Raw genomic sequence first — 21,130 nt, forward strand, 5'->3', positions numbered from 1 at the left:
GTGAATTGCTACCTATGCTTAGGAGAAAATTAATAGATGTTAAAATGTGTGCCCCACTAGTATAATACTTAATTCCAGTGGAGCAGTTTATGATTTAGTCCTCAGAAAATATTTTAGCAGAAATGGACTAGGATTAAAAAAAAATTGCTTCTTACCCAATTATGCTTTTTGCATTTCACAAGGCTGTGCTAAATAAATGTATGTTATATTTTTTTCTACCAAAAAATAGTATGCAAATAAGCATGTTCAATTAAAAAAAAAAAAAAAGTTGGGGCTGGGGATAAGCTCAGTTGGTAGAGTGGTTGCCTAGCATTCACAAGGCCCTAGGTTCAATCCCAGCACTACCAAAAAAAAAAAGTTACAGAATTTAAAAAGCTAAAATACCTGAGTCAGCTGAAGTCCTTGTAACCAAACAACTTCATTGTACACTCATCTTTTTTTGAAGCCATCAGACTTCCTTCTTTTCTACTGTCATGTATAACTAATTAGAACAAATAAAAAATATTTTTTTAAAAAACTTTCATCTTTCGTTACAGTTTTATGTATTATTTTCAAGCTGTCCTTACTAATTTATATCCTGCATTCCTTTTAAGGGTCAATATTCATTTTCTCCATAGCCTTTAAGGCCTAACCCCAAATCACAGTGGTCTTACCTTGCCTCAGATTCCTTCAGCATTTATATATGGTCTACATCATAACATCTTGCATGTGGTTGTACAGTGTCTTGAAGTATATTACACATTTCACATAGACAAGTTATAAATTCCTTATAGATACTTTCTATGTTCAATGACTGTAATCTGTACCAACTACATCACTGTAAATACCTATTGTAATCTACATTTCTATAAATACCTATCAAATAAGTGTCATTTTCCTGAAATTAGGGGGATTCTTTCTCTTTCATAACCTGGAAAAATGTACATAGTAGTAAGTATGTCAAATAGGAAGTTATTTCAAAATTTGTATTACTTTCTGACTCCAAAAGAGTGAGACTTAGCTAGGAGACCAGATCAACTCTGGATTTGCTACTTACTAACACATTTAGCCTATATTTTTTTTTTTCCCTCCTCATGCCATAGACAGACCTAGAAATGGTCACTGAAGACCTTGCCCAAAAAGTCAATAGGCCTTACCTTCGCACACCTCGCCACAAGATCATCAAGGCCGCATGCCTTGTACAGCAGAAGAGACAAGAATTCCTGGCATCTGTGGCTCGTGGAGTTGCTCCAGCAGACTCACCAGAAGCTCCAAGGCGCAGGTAAAAAGGATGTACACTATAGAAACCACTTTATTCTGCTATCTTTCCTAGGAAAGATAGCAGAATACAGCAGTCACTAATATGGCATTATGTAAACATTGTGAATGTATAACTGATGTGATTCTGCAATTTGTATTTGGGGTAAAAATGGAAAAACATAACTCACATGAATCAAATGTATGAAAGATAAAAAAAATATATAAAAATTAAAAAAAAAAAAAAAAAAAAGAAACCACTTTAGCTTGAGCCACAAATGCCAGCAGTTGTATTTTTAATCAAACTAGGGTTCATATGCCTGGAGGTTACTTACACCTAAAATATGGATAGCCAATAAAAGTATGTTACTTTCTTTTTGGTGATATTTTTTCTTCAGTACTATTTCTATTTTATTTGGCATTTCTTTTTTGTTTGTTTATCATTGTACAGTTCCTCAAACTAATTAGACTAGGTTAATTTCACTTTTCAGGTGAACTCACAATTCATAGAGTATTCAAATGCGCCATTTCAAGTGTATAATATATGTAGTGATATGATGAATCACAGACATTTCATAATGTAGAATTTGGAAACTGCCAACTTGTTATGGTCATATTTGTATTTTTGTGTAAGAACTTGTAAAGAAATGAGAAATCTGCTAATACTAAAGTTACTTATATGATTCAAATTTATCCCTAAAAAGAGCAGTTGTTTTGGTTGTTTCATTTCAGATACTTATACTACTTCTGCCACTGCAAATTGAAGCATATTTTATTATTCATACTGATTACAAGCATTACTTATAAAGTAAAAATAGAAGCAGTTGTAAAAATATTTTGTTATAACATGCTGATTTGTATTTTTTTGTTATTTTGCACAAACAAAGCAACCTTGGAATTTGGAAGAAATGATGAAAGTGTCATTTTAATAATCGATCTACTTTGGTTAAGCAAATTCTTAGTAGAAGAATTAAAAGTAATGTTCAAAGGGCAAGGGTCTGGTGGTATGTACTTTATAGTACTGATAATAAATCAAATGGTATGTCTAATTTCTTTGTAGCTTTGCTGGTGGAACATGGGATTGGGAATATTTAGGATTTGCATCACCTGAGGTAATTGTTTTGTGGGGGCTTTTGGTTGGTTTTTTTTTTTTTTTTTTTTTTTTTTCCTTAGCACAACCCTGCTTGCATTTGCACCTTCATCTATTCTAAATCCTACTAAGGTTATCAGCAGTGCTTTCTCTTTATTTTGTAACAAAAATGCTTCAGCAGAACCTACATTTAGCTCTTAATAGTACTGGAGTATCATCACATTGTTAAATGTATCCCCCTTTTATTGTTCTTATTTCCTAAACAGAACTTAGGCAAATTTAGAACATGTATTTTTGGAAGATATCTTCTAATTTGTTAATAGAGGTAATTTTTACTTATTAGAAATGGGTTTCTATTTGTAATATTATTTTAGTCTGAATCTATTAAAAACCTAAATGAATGATGTATTTTTTATGTTACTTCAACAAACTTGAGAATTAATTTATAATCAAATTACTAAAGTGTGAAACTTTGCAGTGATAATGTTCATATTAAAAGAAATGCTTTCCTTAGTTGCTTTCTGCTTCCCTTTAAGACTTTCTTATTCTTCTTATTTGTGTTTTTGGTTCTTGTTATTGAAATGTCATTTTAAACTACAGAAAATCTAAAATACTTAATACTGCAACAAGCAGTTGTGGCAAATAAGGAAGAGTGAAAATCTTAATCATAAATATTTTCTGAGATTTAAATTGCCAGTGTCACCTTTATATCTGATTTTTTAATTATTTTAGCAGTTCTCTGCTTCTCTTTCCTTTGCTCCTTATAATATAGTATAGCATTTGATACTTACTTTCCTCAATTTATTCTTGAAATGAAGCAGGACAAATGATGAAACCTTTGTGTATCATTTATAGCCCATTTTTTTGTGAAAATGATTATTATTCAGAATATTATTCAGAAATGACTATGGCTTATTTAAATCAGACACTTTCTCTTTTCAGCTTCTGAGGATACTTGCAATCACCTTGTGGCCTTTTGTATTGGTAGATATCTTTAAGAAAATATTGACTTGACAAAACAGTGCTTATAAGGCATATGGAATTTTTAAATTCACTTTTAATTGCAAAAAAATATATATACTAATGAAATTTTTATTGGAAAACAAATTACAGACCTTTTTCTTTACCTGGTTCTAGACTTATTATTTCTGTATTATAATATGATTATAGCTTTGGGGATATTATGGGAAATTTATGCCTAAAAGGAGAAATAGATAACTTCATTTATCAAAAAAAAAATGAACACAGTTAAGCAAAAATGAAACCTTTATCAGTGTTCATAATAATGTTTGTATCATCTTGATGCTTCTGGCTCTAACAGTAACTTTAGAGATTCTGAAATATTTGGCCTGCTAATATGACTATTACTTAAATTTATGTTTTATGAATTAATTCCACAAAAATTATTCAATCTACTTTTGCTTTTCTTTAGTCTTTGACATGTTGAAATTCAAAACTTTTGTGTAAACTTTACAACAAAACCAAAGAATTACCACACATTGTGAGGCTTTCAAATTCTGTGTGTAACTATTCAATATCTGCCAAGATTATATTTTTAAAATTCATCTCTTTGTCTTAGGATAGACTATGGGGAAAGGGAAATAATTTTACTTAACTCCAGTAGACTTTTAGGTTAGATTTATATTTTTTCAGTGAAGTTAATTTTACCTTATTTTATTTACATTAAATTGCATGAAGCTGGGTGCATCTGTAATTCCAGCAACCCAGGAAGCTGAGTTAGGATTGCAAATTTGAGGCCAGCCTCTTCAACTTAATGAGGCACTGTCTCAAAATAAAATATAAAAAGGGTTTGGAGCATGTGTAACTCAGTGGTAAAGTACCCCTGGGTTCAATCCTCAGTACCACAAAAAATAATAATAATAAATAGATAAAAAATTTAAAAATAAATTACATGAGTCCATGGCAGGCACAAGTATTTGTTTTATGCCACTTTATTTATTTATTTTTTTCCTTTTTCGACAGTCAGCTCAGACTACAGTTCCCATCACCATGTTTTATGCCACTTTAAAGTCAGGGAAATTTTGTTTAAAGAGCATAGTCTTAAAGTCTGAGAAACACCTGAGTTCAGGTGTTTCTAGTTCTCTAACTTACTAGATCTTAGCATGTTCTCTTCCTTAACTTCTCATCTTTAAAATACAGGCAGTGATATTCACCCCATCAAGTTCTAGAAGAATTAAAGACTGTCAAGACATTGACAAAATTGGTGCCCAATAAATGGTGGCTCTTATTATTCAAAAGAACAAACTTCTGGCAGCCTTTCTTCCTATTATCCTAGAACTTTTAAATCTTCTCTGTGGCCTTAACACTCTCAAACCATGTGTAGCATCCTGACTAAAGCCTTTTTGAGTATTTTCTCAAAGATCTTAGGATTCCTTGGAAATTTTTAGATAATTTTATGAAAGCAATTTTTTTAACATGTTAACATCATCAGAGAATGTAATTTGAGAGTTTTTTTAAAAAAACATTTTTTTCTTTAGTTGTGGTTAGACACAATACCTTTATTATTTTTTTTTTTAATGTGGTACTAAGGATCAAACCCAGTGCCTCACGCACGCTAGACAAGTGCTCTACCTCTGAGCCACAACCTCAGCCTCAATTTGAGAGTTTTTTTTTTCAGAATAATTAGAAATATTATTTTTATCAAGTCTACAAAATAAGCAGATTTTCCTCATATATGAACCTTTAATTGAGATAAAATTTTCACACCATTTTTGTCTAAGAAATGTGGTCTTCTGTGGTTCATAGAGCCACATAATGATATAATAAATAATCTAACTTGAGACCATGAGCCTCCAGAAGAAAAAATGATGCCCGGTTTACCCAGAATTTTTAAAGAAACTAAGTAATCCCTCAGTGTACTTTCAGTCATTCGTTTGTAACTTGGTAGGATGCCCCTTCTCTCCCTTATTAAGACTCCAGTTAAACTTAGATAAATGAAGGAGTTTAAATAAATTTAATTAGAGTAGTGTGATACAGCAGTTTTATGACATAGAACTTGTCTTCACTTATTCCTAGTACTGTCACCATATAAGTACATTGACTATTCTAGAGTAACTAAGATAATCATAAACCTGAGAATTTTTACGTTTATCACTATAAGATTCCACAATGATTCTGCAAATTAGCCTTTTTATGCTAGTGTCATGCACTCTGGCCTCTGTTTTATTTTAATTTCCTCTGCCACTAAAACTAGGAAAATACATTTATACCCAGGAAATAGCAGATACTCCCAGCTATCACCTTGGGTAATAACAAACCTACCTTAAGCTATTGTCACAAATATAAAATAGATTTATGGACATTTGTCTAAATCTGTACACTTGCTAAATAGAAAACACTTCCCTTTCTTATATTGTAGATAATGTCACATATTGGCTAATAAGAGAAGGAAGCTCAGTGACATCTTCTTTTAAAGCTAACTTATTTCTTTTAATCTAGTCATTTGAGTTGTGAATGCGGTATGTGGTAGTTCCAAAGAGTAGGAAGTTCAACAGTCTGACAAATACTTAACAGTGTGTGTATGTGGTTTGACATCTTTATTATTGTTATTGTCCCCGCCCCTGTTGCACACTTTTTAAAAATAGACCTCCAGGGAGAATCTAACTTAGTAAAATGATTGTGGTCTTAGTTATAATATTACATAACAGGACCACTGAAATCATCAAGCATTATGAAATAACACTCAGTTATAATGTAGCTCTGAGGCTTGCAAGTATTCCCAATTTATCTAGGCAATAGTGATGACTTGGAAAAATTTATTTTTCATTTTGCCTATTATGTTTCCTTGGCATGGCAAAACTTGAAGTTTCTTTTTCTAAAGCCAAGTGATTTTATAATATGTGTATAAAATCACACATTTTTTTCCCTGGGAAAAAGTGTGTTATTTGTTTTTATTTGCATTAAAAACTGCATGCTCTCCTGTATTTTATAACCTTTGGTTTATGCAGGAATATGCTGAATTTCAGTATCGGAGGAGACACAGACAGCAGCGCCGTCGAGGAGATGTGCACAGTCTGCTTAGTAATCCTCCGGACCCTGATGAGCCAAGCGAAAGCACTTTAGGTAAGCTCTTGGGTTCAGCATGGTTTAATATCTTAATTCTCCTGAATTTATTTTTTAAAACTGGCTGATGTCAATATTTTGGTGTTTGTAGTTTAGATACCTAGTAAATGTTCAGATTATCCTGGGATACAGAAAACCAGGAAGGTTAAGAACACATAGAGTTGGACAGACCTGGGTTTATGACACTATCATTGCTGTAAACTAGTTGTATAACTACAGTCAAGTCACTGAAGCTCTCTATGCTTCAGTTTCCTTATTCCAAAGAAGCAATAATAGTGCCAGTTCATAGGCTCATTCTTAGCATTAAATTAAGATAATGCTTGTAAAGCACTTCAGCGCCTCCTGAGCACTAAGTAAATTGTAGCTGTCAGTACTGTTACTGTGTTTGTGGAATATTTTTTTCTATTATCTTAGTTCTCCTAGAGATGTTCTTTTAGAGATAATTATTTTAATCATTCAACTTTTAAATGTTAAATTATGAGTTAAAATCTTAAAAACTATAACATCAGGATCATTGTGACTAAAAATTAGTTTTTTAGGCTATTTGTAATTCTAAAATTCTTTAATTTAAAAAAATCTGAAAATGAAAATATCCTTATTTGCTATTACTTAGGAAAAATGAAAGAAGAACGGAGTGTAGCATTTGAATTTATGAAGAAAACCATAAGTACACGAGCAAAAGTTGTAAAAACAGTCAAGGACTTGAAGTGATAGTATTAGATATATTGTTGTTTATGGTGAGACAAATATGGCTGAGAAATCCCAGAAAGATTAAGAAAACATGTGAATACAGATTTTCATAGCACTGAAAGAGAAATTCCCAGTTTAAATAAGAAGATGTATGGAAAAAAGGAAAAAAAAAAAATCTTACCTATCACTAAATTGCCTGTGGTACCAATTGCTTTGAAGCAGATATTCCAGAGGGTGGCAGTGGCCGCAGGCCTGGAGCGTCTGTGGTAAGTTCTGCATCTATGAGTGTGCTGCACAGCTCTTCCCTGCGTGACTATACCCCTGCCAGTCGCTCTGAAAACCAGGACTCTCTTCAGGTAGCCTTGCTGGGCAGCTTCAGTTGCCCTTTTGCTCATTTCATGTTTAGTGTGATTTCCTGCTTTTACTTTTACAGCTTTCCTTTTTCTTACTTCCATTTTGAAATCTTTGTCTCACAGATGTGCTGCAAAATATATATATAATTACTGTATTTCTGATTTATCTTATATATTTTTCCCTTTGCATAGACAAGAAGATAGTTATAAGATTTGAGTAGAACCCTCATTGTTATGCAAAATTACATATAAGATGGTGTGAGGAAGAAAGAGAGAGAGAGAGAAGTGTCAGAGTGGGTAGAGAGAGGTGATGGGAGGGGAAGGGGGCGCGAATAGGAAGGGTAGCAGAATACAATAGACACTAATATGGCTGTATGTATGAACGTGACTGTAAAACCAATGTGATACTGCAATCTGTACACGTGGAAAAAAAAGAATTCATACCCCACTTGAATCAAATGTATGATATGTCAAGATCATTGTAATGTTTTGAGCAACTAATAAAAAAAAAATATGGAATCAGCCTAGGTGTCTTCAGCAGATGAAATGAGAAATAAAATATATTTTATATACATACACACACAAAAAAAAGATTTGAGTAGAAAAAAATAATTTGTATACATATATTAGTAATATTTGTTATCTGTTTGTTAAAGGAAAAGCAGTAAATCTGATTGAGTTGAATTATATTTCTGTCAGAAGTTTTTTAAAGTGGTTTTATTTTCTGTTGTCTCAGGCTCTGAGTTCCTTGGATGAAGATGATCCCAACATACTTCTTGCAATACAGTTGTCCCTGCAAGAATCTGGGCTGACCATCGACGAAGAAACTAGAGACTTCCTCAGTAACGAAGCATCCCTAGGAGCTATAGGCACTTCTTTACCTTCCAGGCTGGACTCTGTCCCCAGGAATACAGATAGCCCTCGTGCTGCACTGAGCAGCTCTGAGCTGTTGGAACTTGGTGACAGCCTCATGAGACTAGGAGCAGCGAGTGACCCATTTTCAACTGACACCTTGAGTTCACACCCCCTCAGTGAGGCAAGAAGTGATTTCTGTCCTTCATCCAGTAACCCTGACTCAGCTGGCCAGGATCCCAATGTCAGTGACAATCTTCTTGGTAATATTATGGCTTGGTTTCATGACATGAACCCTCAGAGCATTGCTCTGATTCCTCCAGCCACTACAGAAATCAGTGCAGATTCTCAGCTCCCCTGTGGCAAAGATGGGTCAGAAGGTGTGAGGGATATGGAACTAATGCCACCAGAAGATTCAGTGTTTGAAGATGCTGGTGTCAACGAAGGTAGAGGAACTCAGATAGAAGAAAATCCTTTGGAAGGAAATATTCTGGCTGGGGAAGCATCGTCTCAAGGTGATGGGAATAGTCATGAGGCAGCCAACAAAGGTGATGGTTCAGATGTTTCAAGTCAGACACCCCAAACCTCAAGTGAATGGCTTGAACAAGTACATTTAGTATGAAATGTACATATCTGGGCTCCAAGTGAATTGCAAGTACAGATGGAGAAAGCTAGGTGGAGAAAGCTTTATAGAGACTTTGATCCACTTAATTCCAGCTCAGTTATAAACCACTGATGTTAGGATGGAATACAAAGGAGTTCCCTTGAATGGTAGCTTCATTTTCAATTTTAACCTTACAGGGAATTTCTTTTGTATTTAACTGGATAGCTGGTCCCCATTTTGCTGAGAAAAAGAATGGCAGGAGAGCAAGAGAAACAAAATGGAATAATTAGGTTGTATTCTACATGCTAAGAAAATGCAGGGCTCTGTTTACCCTGGAGTTGGCAATACTTGACTTGAACATGGAAATCAAAGGCTTACTCCTTAATCTTTGGGTGGCTTTCCTTTAAAAAGGAAGTTTTCTTCATTTTAGAAGTTCATTTTGGACAGATCTGATAACATGTATGTCCTCAATCTTTTTGTGCTCTTTCATAACTTCCTTCTTCCCTTTTTGTCTGAGCAATGTGAATTGAAGTATCCACAGCTTCTTTAGTGCTGCATCTACCACAGTGTAATTAGTTTTAATTTTCATATGAATCAAAGATTTCTCCTCATGTCTATTTACAGTCCAATTGTGCCAAACTCTGACTCGTGCGCTGACTGACAAAGCATTAAGGTGTGCAGCATCCTAGTATACTCCAGGACAGTGTCAGCGTTCTTGGGAGTAAAAGGTGCCACTTGGTAGCAGTGATATTCCAGAATTTCATGGGCTTTTGTTGCCATGGAGACTGTATTTTAAATAAATGTAGCCTGTAGCTTAAGTTAACTAAACCTAATGCTGCTGTTAAAAACAGTTTATTTTAATATTAAAATACAGTTGATTAGCAACAGCGGTGCTGTATTTTAAGAGACACTTTATTGGAAGTGCAATCATAGTTCTTTGTTTTCACAATTTTACAGTGCATTCTAATTACTAATGGGTGCAATTACTTTTAATGGTGTTTTATAAAATAGAAAAAAGTGGAGTTTTCATGAGTTATAGTAAATCCCACAATTATTAAAAAATTCAATAAAACATCCTGCGCAACATGTTACCGTGCCTTTGCCTAACCTAAATGGATAGTTGCCAGTTAATAAGTCAGTAATTCAAATTTCAATGTCTCTTCTGAAGTAACTATGCTATGAATTGCAAAGACCTCCATGAAACCACCCATGGCCTTGCCTTTACAGTAAATATAACAACTAAATGTTCAGTTTGTTTGCCTAAATAGCAAATGCTGACATGTGTTTGTTCTCTTGCACAATACTCATTTGCTGTGTGATTACTGTTTAGTATTGAAAAAAATCAACTTCCTAGTTATCAGTGTCTTACTGTGAAGAAATTACTGGTCTTAGTTGTAATTAAGATACAATGGTACAGTGTGTAATTAAAACTAGAGTAAACTGTTGGAATGGCTGTTTTACTTACATATTATCAAAACTAGCATAACATAAGCAAAATAGATTCGTGCAACACTCCATTTAATGTTTTGCTAGATTGTTACCAGAAATCTACAGAAACCAAAATTTCTGTACTGAGTTTGTACAGGCAAGTCTTAGGCCAGGTAAAAGGTTGTATTAGTATTGGTATTCATGTGAGTTGTGATTACGGTTTTTGATTACTTGTTTTTTCCAATCCCTACTTTTGAAATTTTCTTGTACTTTAAATTCATATGGCCAGGACATTAAAATATAAAGTATTTAAAGTTCCCCAGATTCCTCTACTATATGAGAATTGCTCCTATGCTATGGATAACTAAAGTCCACATTAGTTTTATTTCTCCAGTTATCAGAAAAATTAATATCAATCCCTATTGAAATTAGTGGGGGGAAATATTAACTTAATCTACAGTGTATTACTGTATATTAAACTGAAATAGTCCATTAAAGGATTTTTTTACAAATTTATTTTGGATTAAGTTTATAGACCAAGTTGTAATTTTTCCAGTAGAGTTCGCATCACATTGAGGCATCTTGCACAACTGCAGTGAGGTGAGGAGTTCTCTGTGTGAAGGTAGTGTTTGTGGTGGGTTCTGGTTTCCTTGCACCTTGTGCTGTATCCTTTGTTTCTGTGCTGGTCTCTCCTGAGCATGAAAAATGATCGTTATCCAGTTTGTATTTCCTTGGTACATATTTTAAAAACAACACAGTCATTGACTTTACAATTCAGTAATAAAGTTTGGCAAAGCCTATTTTGTAAACAAGTTAATTTTATAATGTAAAAGAAATTAACCTAATCTTGACTTGTTATTTGCACTTTCATAGTCTATACTTGATACATTCCCACTTTATATACAGTAGGATTCTACAAACCTGTAGATGTTTGGCCAAATGAATGCTGTTAATAATATGTAAAATTCTTTGATTAAACATTTATTACTTAAACTACTTCCATTTTGTCTCATTACATTATAAACTTTGTTTTAAGCAGGTCAGGGAGCTTAATTTTCTTGAAATTAAATTCCCTCCAATATAGCGTGATTAATTTGGTTCTAACCTGTAATTGATTAGTGCCTAATATTTTTACACTAGCCCACTTATGAGCATTTTGTATCTCAGAGATAAACCCAGTAACACTGTATAAAGATGTGTTAAAACATGACATAAATGCTCATTTTATTTTCATCGCTATACCTTTAAGAGAAAAAAATTATGCTTTTTCTGTAAAATCTCAATAAAATCTCTAATAGAAACACTGAGAAATATAGAATGTAAGCCATGTTTTGTGAAATTGCTAGAAAAGGAAAAAATTTAGCCTTATGAATAAAAATGCCTGCTTCTCCACCAAAATTTTAAAAAAGTATTTTATCCCTTCTGAATTACCAAAACAACCTTGTGGCATATGACCTTCAGTACCTACATGTAAGTTCTAGGCCACCAGCTGGTGTTTCATGGGGTCTGCCATTGGTTATCACTTAACAGTCATGTTTTAATTATGACTTTCAATATGTAGATCTGAAACTTAGCTACCAATGTCCATATGCTTAATTATTCCTTAAATGTTAATTGTAGTCACTGATCTCATTTTCATTCTCTTTTTAATCCTAAATATTTTGTCACTTACCCTGTTAATGAATTAAAATCTGAGACTTGTTGAGGTTTGGTTGTAATGTTAAACAGTCATTACAGTTAGTATATCTCTAAAGAGTAAAATCTTGGAACCTAAATATTAAATCATAATATAAATTTGGGGATTTTTAAAAAGCTAAAATGATTTCATAGAAAAAATATTTTCATGGGCTCAGCCACCGAGTGGTAATTTCATCTCAACATTGTGCCAAGGGGGTAATTACTGGATCTCCTTAGCGACACTATACTGTTGTCTCTTCAGTTCTTATGACTTTCTCATCAGAATAGATTTCTTTCTAGGAAGAAGTGGCTTTTTTCTGTATTATTTTATGATAGTCCTTATGTTAGGAACTGGCAGTGGTACTAGTTATTAAAGAAAGGTGGACCAGAAAAGTTTCCTGTACTTCTCAGTTTCACATTCAATGACATTAGGCTGGCAAACTAACCAAGCTTTTGAAGGAATTGTTCTTTGGTCTTTGAAACTGTAATTGGACAGTATTCTTGATCAGGCTGTCTGTCATCTGTCATCTCTTAGCCTCTTGTATAACTATATGTCCTTCTCTGCGTGCCAAGACTGCAAGGCCTAGACAATTTTGCTTGGGCCATCTCTCAGGATTTATGTAAATAGTAACCCTGAGGAAAAGGAGCAGGCTGAACTGCTTGCTATAAAAGTGGTGAATTCTTCATGCTGCTTGGCTGCAGCATGAACCCACACAGTCCCTGTAGACATCCAGGCCCATTGTGTTGCCCCTGTGAAGCTGGAGACATGGGTAACTGATAAATGTGATGTATAATCTGCATGCTGTGCCACAAGTGATAAAAAGTCCTTTGCCTCTGACCCAGGAGTCTTGTGTCTTTTGTCAACTTATATGAGACAGTGACAGGCAAACTTACTGACTTATAAGTAGGGTCAAATGAAGGTCTATACCCTGGAATTTGGGCAACAAGGATGGAATGCTGGCAGAGACAAGGTTTTCTGGAAAACAAATCATGGGCCATGGAGAAGTAACCATGACACTGTAAGACTCCCAGAGCCCTGGTAGTGAAGGCTCTCACCCAAGTGATGAGGATGAGGGAGACTAAAGGTTCCCACTGTCCTACCTGTTGACGAACAGATGTTGAACTAATGTTTAGTGGTTTAACGTGACCAGAGGTATTATTGAAACAAGTTATCTAAATGTTACCTTGATTGTGACTGTAGCAGGCAGAGAATGGTATGGTATGTTTTCATGACAAGTTGTCAGCAATTGTCTCTCTAGCTGAAAGGTAATATGGCTATGGCTGCTGAGTCAAGGAGTCTCCAAACATAAAATGGTCTCCACAATAAAACGTTGATATTTGAGAGCTGTGAGTGGGCTGAAAAGATTAGAAAATCATTGGGTTGAGCCACAAGCTGCACTGTTCAAATGCAAAGCCAGATGTGCAGAGCAGGCTATAGGCACAGTGACCCTGGCCTCTGCCACCACTTTCTTAGCCAACAAGGAGGACAAGGCTCTGGGCACAGAAGCCTGTCCCTTGCTGTCAAGGGAAAGTAGTCGTCAGTATTCAAGCACTGACCATGGAGCTAAAGAAGAAAAAGGGTGACACTTGCATCCTCTTCTGCCAACCGGGGCTCTCCACCCATTGCCATCTGTCATTCCGCCACGTGTAGTCGCACACATCTTCAGCTTCTTGGTCTGTTGCTGTAGTGGAAATGGATTTGAGATGTGCTTCACAATGGGGAAGGGAAGCTAAAAGGGCCTGGTGGGTGAGATCCTCTGGGAGATTCAATCTAATAATGGAGCTTCCAAATCTGAATGAATAAAGGAATTGGCATGTTCTATACCTGCACTTAACCAGTTTCAAATAATTGTCAGTGGAATTCCCCTTTCAGAGGCTGCCACATGAAGAGATGTGGTAGTGGGACATGTAAACTGCTCCTCCACCTGTCTTCTTATCCCCTTCCTGCTGGTCCAACAGAAACAATGTAGAAATCAGGAGAAAAGGAAATTGCTGCTTTAGTTGAAGATCTGGGCAGAGGGGAACATCTGTAACCCCAGAAACCATGGAGGCTGAGGCAATTTCAAGGCCAGCCCCAACAATTTAGACAAAGACCCTGTCTCAAAATAAAAAGGACTGGTTATATAGCTCAGGGGTAAAGCACCCCTGTGTTCAATCCCCAGTATCTTTCCCCCCTCATAAAAGACCGAAGGGAAGAGAGGAGGGGAGGAAAGATGGTATATACTAGAGAATATAAACATATATATTTATATACATATGAATATTTCACAAGGAATCCCACTATTATGAGTAATTATAATGCGCCAATAAAAATGAAGTTTAAAAAATAAGAACAATGGTTGGGTCAGCGCTCAGCCGTTTTTCCAGAACAATATCGCCACCTGCCTGACATTTTCAAAAGTGCAGCTATTAACCTACTACTAAGCTCTTGAAACTTGAATGCCTGTCCCATGGAAACGGACTTGCTGGCCTGACATCTTGACTTTGGGGTAGTTCAGCTCTAATTGGAGGATTAAAAGAGATGGAAGGAGTCCAACAGGCCTTGATAGCCAAATAGGAAGGGTATATTTGAGAGTACAGGTAGCATGGCCCTACCTATAGTGTCTCCATTTTACCTTAAAAAGTATAGATAACCCCTTTGGATGAAATTGTGTTCCCACATCCACTGCCTGAAGCAAAGCCAGTAGCTTAGTGGGGAGCCCAGTTCACAAAATAACTAAGCTTCGTTCAATTGCTTGTCAGCAGTTTCTGCCAAGTCCCAGCAAGAATCTTTTTATTTCTTTTTTACTAACTACAGATTATCTAAAGTTTATATGGAAAGACAAAGGAACAGGAATAGCAAAAACAATCTTGAAAAAAAGTTGTAGAAATCACTCTATTTCAAAGTACAGTAATCAAGACGATATAATACTGGTGAAAAAATAGATACAGATCAATTGAATGAGATACGGAACCAGAAATAGCCCTACACAAAAATTTTCAATTGATTATGATTACGTTTCAAAAGGAGAAAATATAGGCTTTTCAACAAATGATTCTGGAACTATTAGTATAAGGTAGGCAAAAATATGTATTTCTGCCTAATCTCACACTTTATACAGAACTTGAAATAGATTATAGATTTAAATGTTACATAAAATTAATATGGATTATAGATTCATAGGCAAGCAAAAGTCTCTTTGTAAGAGTCTTGGGTAGCAGAAATGTTTAGACTTGATACCAAAAACATAATCCACTTAAAAATTATTAAATTGAACTTCATCAAAATGTAAAACTTCTTGTTCTGTGAGAGACCCAATGAAGAAAATGAAAGACAAGCTAGAGCCTGGGAGAAAATACTTTCAAACTGCATGTCTGACAACTCATTCAAGATATAAAAAGAACTTTCAAAACTAAACAGTATGAAGACAAATAATCCAATAAGATGAACAAAGAACATGAAGAGACTTCACCAAAGAAGGAAAATGATGAATACCTAAAAAGATGTTCAATATCAGCTGGAAAATGCAAATTAAAATCACAATAAGACACCACACACCTATCAGAATGACCAAAATATTAGTGTCAGTATCTAGTGCGGGCAAGGATACAGAGAAACTGGACTGTTCATACATTGCTGGTGGGAAAATAAGATGGTGCAGCCACCCTGGAAAATAAGTGTATACTTACCATATGATCCAACACTTGCATTTATGGGCATTTATCACAGGAAAATGAAAAACATTATGTTCTATACATGATTGTTCATGGTTGCTTTATTTATAATAGGCCAAGACTGGAATCGACCCAAATGTAGTGGATGAATGGTTAACTGGTAATCCATGCAATGAAAACTACTCAGCAATAAAAAGGAATGAACTACTGATATCACTTGGGTGGATCTCAGGGACAGACATAATGCTGAGTGGAAAAAAAAAAAAGCCAATCTCAAAACTGTCACATTCTGTATTATTCCATTTAGATTATATTTTCAAAATAGAACAATAGAGATGGAAACAAATGAGTGATGGCCAGGGATAGGGGTGGGGTCGGGGGGGACAATTAGAGACTTGTATGTACCATAAGGGGAATAGCTCAGTATATTAGTACTAGCTGCATGAATTTACACTTGTTGAAAATCTCATGTAAGAACACATACAAAAAAATGTCAATTTCCTGTTTTGATACTATGGGTTATGAAGAGATAATTATTGGAGGAAACTGGGTGAAGGGTATACAGGGTCTCTATATTAGCAACTTCCTGTGAGTCTATAAATTATTTCAAAATTTAAAAATTAAAAGATGGCCTGCTTTAGGGCAAAAAAGCAAATATTATCTTAGTACCTAATCAGCATCAATGCTACTATAACTTGGGAACCATTGAAGATATCTTTAACAGTTGATTCATGTGTTTCATAAACTTTAAGCATGATGTTAAAACTGCCAGCATTCACTTTCCATAATAATGTCAAGTAAATGCCACTGTGTTTTGGCTATTGGCATTTGAGCCTATGAGTTCCAAGTGGTTTTACAAAAAACTTGACAGCTGGGTGAGGTGGCACACACTTGTAATCCCAGTGGCTCAGGAAGCTGAGGAAGGAGGATCACAAGTTCAAAGCCAGCCTCAGCAAAAGCAAGGTGCTAAGCAACTCAGTGAGACCCTGTCTCTAAATAAAATACAAAACAGGGCTGGGGATGTGGCTCAGTAGTTGAGTGCCACTGAGTTCAATCCCTGGTACCCCCCCCCGCCCCCACCTCAAAAAAAAAAACAAAAACTTGACTATGCACTGCCTTTACTATCAGCGGTTTTACCACCATCCTTTTGTGTATGGAGAGATATGCTCATCAAACTAGGCCTAGAACTAGATGAGGATTTGGGTTAATATAGAGAACAAAGGGTAAAAGTAAATTATAGGTTTAAAAAAAGTAGATTTGAATGCCTACATTTGTGGGTGTTATAGAATATATAACTTAAACACTTCTATGAATTCTCCACTGGCCAGTAGTCATTATGCTTCTATGGACATCTTGAGTTGATTTACAGATCTGCTATACATCACTGGATTTTGGGCCACTTCTAATATATTCAAATTGTGGACTGTACTCTCAAAAGATGAATTACTATTATTGAAAGCAAATCAATTTACCCACTCATTTAATAGACTGACCCTAATAGCTGTATGTTGCTTAGAGCCTGTACTAAATGCACAAGTCAAAAGACTGTCTCAGGGCTGGGGTTGTGGCTCAGTAGTAGAGCGCTTGCCTCTCATGCATGGAACACTGGGTTCAATCCTCAGCAACACATAAACAAATAAAACAAAGGTATTGTGTTCATCTACAACTAAAAAAAAAAAAAAAAAATTTAAAGTCACAGAGCCAGGTATGGTAGTGCAGGCCCCTGATCCCAGCAGCTCAGGAGGCTGAGGGAGGAGAATCACGAGTTCAAAGCCAGGCTCAGCAACTGGGAGGCACTAAGCAACTCACTGAGACCCTTTCTCTAAATAAAATACAAAATAGGGCTGAGGATGTGGCTCTATGCTTGTGAGTGGCCCTTGAGTTCAAATCTCGGTAACGGAGGGAAAAAAAAGACTGTCACAGAAGCATTAGGCTTTTAACCACTGAGCCACATCCCGAGCCCTATTTTGTATTTTATTTAGAGAAGGGTCTCACTGAGTTGCTTAGCGCCTCACCCTTGCTGAGACTGCCTTTGAACTCGCCATCCTCCTGTCTCAGCCTCCCAAGTGGCTAGGTTTACCTGCGTGCATCACTGCATCTGGCTTAGGGCTTCTTTTAATCAAGTCCCCATTTCTACGGCACATACAGTAGGCTCCCATGTTGGGCTGCGCGTGGTTGGGAACATTGCTGAGATAGCGGAAATGCGCGGTGCTGTTCTGGGACAGCAGAAGCTCAAGAAAGCAAGTAGCCTATTATATGCTTGAAGGTTTTCTTGATACCCAAGAGGATATGCAAAACATCAAGCTTCCCAATTGCATTTACTTTTTTTTTTCTTTTTTCTTTTTTTTTTTTTTTTTTTGCATTTACTTTCTTGTATGAAATTAATTCACTGTGACTTCAAATTCCAAAGGCTTTGGCAGATGCATACACAATAATGTTTGTTTAAATATCCAGACCCACGACCTTTGGAGGATGCTACAGAATTTTTTTCCGAGTGGCTTTAAAGTCCCTTTTCTACTTGTTCACATTTCAGAATTGAACCCCAAATTCCAAAACTTTCTGATGACAGTAATAACAGATTGCAAAACACAACAGGAAACTCTATACTAGAGTCCCTTCTGAGAGTCACTATAAACAGAAAATAGTAAGACAGGGTGAATTTGAAACAAGAAAAAGGTAAGTGTCTGGGACTGTGAATAGTGCTTGCACTGACTCAGATGTCTTCCTTGAGATCTTTAGATTCAGTTAAATCACAGCCTTATTTCAGTACTTGTGATAGAGGAGAAAAGAGTAATCACAGTTCTCTGGCTGACTTTCACATGCACAGCCCATGGCAGCCGGATCAAACCTCCAGTGCAAAGCCCTGCCCTCAGCCTGTCCAAGGCCATCCCGTCCTCCTATCCCTGCTCACGTTGATTTTTCCCAATTTCTAGCACCTTCATTTTTCTTCTGCCCTCAAACATTTTCTCCCTGTCCTGAAAAAAAATCTCTCCTGAAAAATCAAGTAACAAAAGCACAACTTTCACCTGGCCCTGCTATTTCTCCTCTCCCTCCAGGTGAACCTGGCAGACATTTCTCAGGGCTTTGACCTTTTGTTTCACATCAGCCATTCCTGCCCTGAAATCTGGGCTCTTTCCAGTCTGGTCATGGGCAAATCCACTGGCCTTATTCTTAGTTTTATTGTGCTTGAACTTTTAGAAAAATATGACTCAATATCTTTATGTTTTTGTGGTGCTAAGGATCGAACTCAGGGCCTCATGCATGCTAAGCGAGTACTCTACCACTGAGCCACACCCTAGTCCTGTGCTTGACCTTTTGATGATAGAAAGCCTCTAAATTAATGGTAGCTGTAAATTAATGATAGCTGTGCTGTTCCAACACCTCCCTTGGATCCCTGGTTGGCCTTCAAAATGCTATGCCCTCGCTGTTCTTACGTTTTACTGACCAACACCCTTCTTCTTCCTTCCATCTCTGAATTTTGGCATTCTCACCATTGGTTTTTTGGGCTCTCCTTCCTTCTCATTCCTGGCAGTTGCATCTGATCTCACAACCTCAGTTCTTACCAGACTCTGATGGCCTCCTATTTTGAATCTCTAGCCCTGAGCTCCTGCTCCCCAAACAGCCAAGTTAACATTCCCTCTGTTTCTATATATTGAAATTATTTTTCACCTTGCCTCATAACACCCCAACCCATTTCCTACTTTCTTAAGATGGCCTTATTTTAGTGACAATTACCCACAGTAAAAACTAGGACATTCCTCATGTCCCCTGCACTGCAGATTCACCCTATGGGACATGAACTTGTCCATTTTCTGGATCATACATCGTTAGCTCATTCTACCCTGAGTTCTGTTGTTAGTGCCTTCAGCCTGGGATATTGCAGTAGCCCTTGCTCCACCCCCTTCCTCTCCAATAGCTCCTTCTCTACCTTCACCCACCCACCATGACCAGGCTCATTCCCCTAAAGCAGTGTCTTCACCAGGACACTACACTCAAAACCTGATGTAACGCTATAAAGCCTGAAATCCTCCAGCCTTTGAGGATTACTTGAGGTCCTTCTGACACCACCATCCTCTACATAAATCTTTTTCTGTAGCTCCTCCCCCAGACCTCCTGAAGTCCACCAGGAGCCCACCTGCTCACTGCCTTTGTTCATGCCACAGCCTTGTGCTCTTCCTGCTTGGGGAGCAACAAAGCCTAGCTGGCCCGGGGCTTGCAAGTTGTGAGAATCCAGGAGGGACATCAAGATCTGTATGGCCTATGACCTTCTGGAACATAAACTGGTTGTATAAGATATCTATAAATAAAAAGATTATGGACTTCTTTTTTAATGGACCTAGAACTTGAGTTTTGCAAAATAAGACCTTGGGAGATTAGTTGCATGATAATTTAAATAAACTTGATACTGAACTGTATACTTAAAATGGATAAGGAAGTAGATTTTATTCATATTTTGTCACAATTAAACACAAATTAAGTTTAAAACATAGGACTTCGTAGGAAGCCAGTTGTCCCACGCAATCAGAGGAATGGTCTCTGAGTCAAGCCCAGAACTACAGGCATGATGGTGACAAGAGCAGCTATGCTCTGACCTGAGCCTTTTGTGGACAGTAACTTGGTTGAAGTTGATCCTCTTTCAATCCCACTTGTAGGTGTTATTCTCTCCCATCTGACTGGAGTCCAGGATAAAGGCAGAGTTCTTTTGTTTGTGTGTTTATTTTTTGGTACTGGGGATTGCATTCATGGGTGCTTTACCATGAGCCACATCCCCAATCCTTTTTTAAGTTGCTTAGGGCCTCATTAAATTGCTGAGGTTGGCCTCAAACTTGCAATCCTCCTACCTCTTTCTCCCAAGTCTCTGGGATTACAAGCCTGTGTCACTGCACCCAGCTTTTTGGTTCATCTTACTGTAAAATAAGAAGATACATTGCTGGGCGCAGTGACACACACCTGTAATCATGAGAAGCTGAGGCAGGAACATGGCAAGTTTGAGGCCAGCCTCAGCAGCTTAGCAAGACCCTGTCTCTAAAAAAAAAAAAAAAAAAAAAAAAAAATGGGTCGGGGGGTTCTAGGGGTATAGCTCAGTGGCAGAGCATCCCTGGGTTTAATCCTCAGTACTGCAAAATAATACACCAACATATTCCCACAAAATGCTCACATCAAGAGTAAAGAAAGAAGCAACTGTAAATTTCTGTAATCCATTTTATTCATGTAGAGAGATGTGTACAGAAATGGTGCCTGGAAAACTTGAACAAAATAATGGGCATCTTACAAATATTTGTAAGTATGATACTCATTTCTTTGAATTTATAAAAATCTGAAATGTCCTCCAAAAGTTTTGCTATGTGACAGTGGAACTAAAAGAAGAATAGCAACAGCTACCTTCAAATGCTTAACTTTGACAAACAAAAATGTTCTTAAATATTGTTTTTTTAAATAAAAGGGTTTAGGAAGTGGTAACCT

General features: G+C 36.4%; 1 protein-coding gene across 4 annotated transcripts in view; it reads left to right on the forward strand.

Annotated features, from left to right (window-relative positions):
* Ankib1 (ankyrin repeat and IBR domain containing 1) overlaps positions 1-11,333 on the forward strand; it is a 131,161-nt gene extending 119,828 nt beyond the window's left edge. Inside the window, exons 16-20 of one of the 4 annotated variants that reach the window (XM_076833648.1) lie at positions 1,083-1,261; positions 2,297-2,348; positions 6,295-6,409; positions 7,319-7,455; positions 8,189-11,333. In XM_076833648.1, coding sequence (XP_076689763.1) covers positions 1,083-1,261; positions 2,297-2,348; positions 6,295-6,409; positions 7,319-7,455; positions 8,189-8,926 — 1,221 coding nt within the window. In that variant the 3' untranslated portion in view covers positions 8,927-11,333. The remainder of the gene's footprint in view (positions 1-1,082; positions 1,262-2,296; positions 2,349-6,294; positions 6,410-7,318; positions 7,456-8,188) is intronic. The other 3 variants (XM_076833657.1, XM_076833661.1, XM_076833666.1) reach the window with 3 other exon arrangements.
* Positions 11,334-21,130: the final 9,797 nt, after the last annotated feature.

Source organism: Callospermophilus lateralis, chromosome 1 (genome assembly GCF_048772815.1).
Source record: "Callospermophilus lateralis isolate mCalLat2 chromosome 1, mCalLat2.hap1, whole genome shotgun sequence".
Taxonomy (NCBI): domain Eukaryota; kingdom Metazoa; phylum Chordata; class Mammalia; order Rodentia; family Sciuridae; genus Callospermophilus; species Callospermophilus lateralis.